At 52.4% G+C, this 3,493-nt stretch overlaps 1 protein-coding gene across 1 annotated transcript; it reads right to left on the reverse strand.

The window, feature by feature from the left end:
* Nucleotides 1-830: 830 nt before the first annotated feature.
* On the reverse strand, nucleotides 831-3,493 carry LOC123104666 (rop guanine nucleotide exchange factor 1; the record flags this gene model as incomplete). The annotated part of the gene is given in 5 exon segments (XM_044526547.1): nucleotides 831-1,795; nucleotides 2,002-2,349; nucleotides 2,567-3,114; nucleotides 3,236-3,352; nucleotides 3,464-3,493. Coding segments are annotated over 5 exon segments (1,475 nt in total), but the record flags the coding sequence as incomplete, so codon positions are not given.

Genomic DNA, 3,493 nt, shown 5'->3' on the forward strand with positions numbered 1-3,493 from the left:
GTCGCCAATTTCGGATCTAACCGGCGAAAAAAGGACTCCTGAGGACGCGACTAGACCGTTTTTTGGGCGTCGGCGCCAAAAAAAAGGCCGGGGGGCCTATTGGGGACGCGGCTCGAGATGCTCTAAGGCCAAGTGGCCAACCAAGCTCTGGCGGGCTAAGTAGAATGTCGTTTGGTTGCCTGACTTGCATGTAGAAATGGGGCCGTACGAAACTTAGGCCTCCTTTGGTTTAGAGGAATCTTGTAGGAATTTCATATGATAGGATTTCTATAGGAAAAATTCCTTTAGAGTCCTTTGGTTTGTAGGAATGGGATCCTATTCCTATGGAGGAATTCTTCCTATCCTCCACATTTCATAGAAAAATAAACATTAGCCTAGACTCAATGAAAAAAATCCTATGATGTGAATCAAAGGGCATCTCCTTTCCCATTCCTACTCATAGGATTTGAGATACATGTCATCTCCACCCTATGAACCAAAGGAGGCCTTAAAGCGCCCTCAACCCGCCAGGAGCGCTCAAATTGGCCGTTTTTTAAGATGCAAGTTGGGCTTTGTGCAATTTACACCACAGGGAGTATGAGAGTTAGGCTTAATGCAGGCAACCAAACTACATGCAGATGATGGCCCAGAGCCTGTATACTGAACCAGGCTCCACGGGGACAGGCTCCGCTGAGAAACTAACCAAACGCGCCCACAATAACTGTAACCAAACCAATTTGCATACAACGGCACCAATGAACGAGCAGTGCCACTGTCACTGCGTACTCATTCCAGAGATGAATGAAGTGACCGTTGATCAGTTCAACGGCTGCGATCAGATCAAATCACAGTTAATAACAGTACCAGTAGGCAAAGATATGAAGAAACTAGCGTCAGATCAATTCATCAAGGAGCATGTAAGTACAGACAATTGTCAGACATCAGAATGCACGGCCACCGGAGTACAGTACAACAAACATCCCACTGCAGCTGCAGTTAACTGTCACAGCACCACCGGTGGCTTCAGGATCAGGGACACAAAAAACCTACAGCAGCAGCAGCAACCACATCTCATGTTCACTCGGCTGCTGCCCAACCCGACCTGCTAGCTAAGCTAGTATAGACATGAACAAGGGGTGGTACACACAGCTGACTGACAGAGAAACTAGACGCCATCAAGAGTTCACTTACTCCATCACTAGGTGAGCAGGGAGGGGGTAAAAAGTACACGGTCTGCGGATCGATCGCGCTAAGAAAGCACAAAAAGAATGACTGATGTTGCTTCTGTACAGGGAAGCTCTAGCCCTACCGACCGGATCAGTATCTGTCGAATGAAGATTGATACCTGTCTGTCGACCTCGCCGAGGAGGCGCACGCCAAAAACTCAGTCCCTTTCAGGAGCGTCTCCGGCTTCTTTCCGCGCGCTCAGGTTTCCGGCATAGGTCCACACCTTCTCTACATCACCGGAGAAGAGCTTCTCGACTTTGATCTCGGGTTTCGCTGGCGGGTTCTTTTTGCTCGGTGGAGGCTGCGGTGCTCTTCCGGGGCTGTTGCCATTGACTGGGGTGGAGGAGCAGAAGGTGGGTGTGGCGAAGGGGGAGGCGTATGGCGTGTGCTGGATAGAGAATGGGCTTGGGGAGATCTTCTTCTGGACTGGTGCGCCCGTGCCGCGGTTGAAGATCGAAACGGTCTCCGCCGCGGCAGACTTCTTCGTGGCGTCGTCCACGTAGATCACGTCGTCAATCCTCGCAATTGTGTTGAACGCCAAGCTCTCCAGAACCCTCGAGTAACTTTCAAGTATGGACTGGCCGACATCCTGGGCAAGACAAGGCAGGAACAGGGTGAAACTTTGTTTAAGCAAGTCATGTAGAAAGTTCAGTGATGTTAACAGAGCAGGTTTCTGATGATAATTGTAAGCTCCAGGTCTAGCTAGAATCAGTTTTGAATGGACAGATAAGAATGCAAGCAATCACTTTCAAGGCCATAGTTTTCAAACTGAGTAGGGTGTGAAGAATTGTTAACCTTGTTATACTGGATCTTGTTCATGTCAAGGGAAGTCTGTGGCAAGCCAGGGTGTCGCAATCTTAAGCTCTGTAGCAGACCGTCGGCTCTCTGGGACAGCACTTGGCTCTTCGTATCTCCAACAAGACCCTTCACTTTTCCACCCCAAGATTTCTTTGACTTTGCCTGAGGCGCCGTTTTCTTTTGGCCCTTTAGTCTCCAGACATGGATGGCAGCCTCTATTCTGTTTGCTACTTCAAGTGTATGGTGCTCCGATGACAGGTCCAAGCAGTCCAGGAGGCATTCAGGTGAGAATTGTTCAGCCGTTATGTACCGGTAAATTATCTCACCCAAGCAAGATCGGCCACTCTGCAGAAAGAAACAAGACATTATAATGGATAAACCTATTCACAGAAATATACTGTATAATTTTTTGGCGATTCGACCAACAATTGATAGAAATATCCATGACCCAAAACAAGTACTTCATGCATTTGGTACACTCTTATCAGCAACTTAAGTTTGCATAGCAACTCAGTGACAGTTAGTAGTACCACTGAATAATACTGAATTTTGAAGTGTTTACCTTTGGCAAGGACTCCAGGTACGCCTCCGGGATCTCCATCTCAGCAAGCACGTCGCTGTTGATCGCCATGGCCGCCTTCAGAATCTGATTGGCGCAGTCCCTGCTCTGCTGCAGCTTCCTCCGGGCCTCCTCGGGCAGCCCCTTGGGCGGCACCCGCGGGCAGGGCAGCCACCACTTCTCCTCCTGCCGCACCGACGACGGGCGCCCGCAGGAGGAAGACGAGGAGGACGGGCAGGGCCCCCCGCCGCCGTCGTCGACGACGATGCCCCTGTCGACGTACCAGAAGTCCGTCTCCTTGAACTCGTCGATCATGGCGAGGAGCATGGCGTCGAGCTTCCTGAGCGCGGGGAGGTTCATGTAGAGGTCGCTGCGGGGGCGCGGCACCATGACCTCGAACTGGCCGCCGCCGTCGGGGAGCTCCTGGAGCGAGGGGATGAGCTCGACGATGGAGTCGGCGACGGAGAGCAGCCAGTCCATCTCGCGCGTCCACATGGCCTTCCTCGCCGGCGCCAGCGGCTCCAGCCGCCACAGCTCGCCGAACACGGTGGCTGGACGGGTTCGGAAGGAAACAAACAAACAAAACAAAACAAACGCGGCATTCAGCACGTATTTTCAGCGGCAGAAATCACGGGAATGCAGGTGAAGTGATTGACCGAGGGAGACGCGTACCGGAGAGGTTGGTGATGGCGTTGGAGACGGCGAGCGCGGTGCAGACGCCCTTGCCGCTGCCGGACATGTCCTCGCCCAGCAGCAGCTTGGCGAAGCGCTCCTTCATCATGTCGATCTCTGCCACGGCGAACGCAGCAGAAAAGAAGGCTCTCCCGTCAGAAACAGAAAAGCGCCGGTACTGGTGCGGAGTGGAGTAAGATCTAAGCAAAGGGTGGGCGGGGTACTTACCGGAGAGGTCGGAGGCGGGGGTGGAGGGGT

Source organism: Triticum aestivum, chromosome 5A (assembly GCF_018294505.1).
Source record: "Triticum aestivum cultivar Chinese Spring chromosome 5A, IWGSC CS RefSeq v2.1, whole genome shotgun sequence".
NCBI classification, from domain to species: domain Eukaryota; kingdom Viridiplantae; phylum Streptophyta; class Magnoliopsida; order Poales; family Poaceae; genus Triticum; species Triticum aestivum.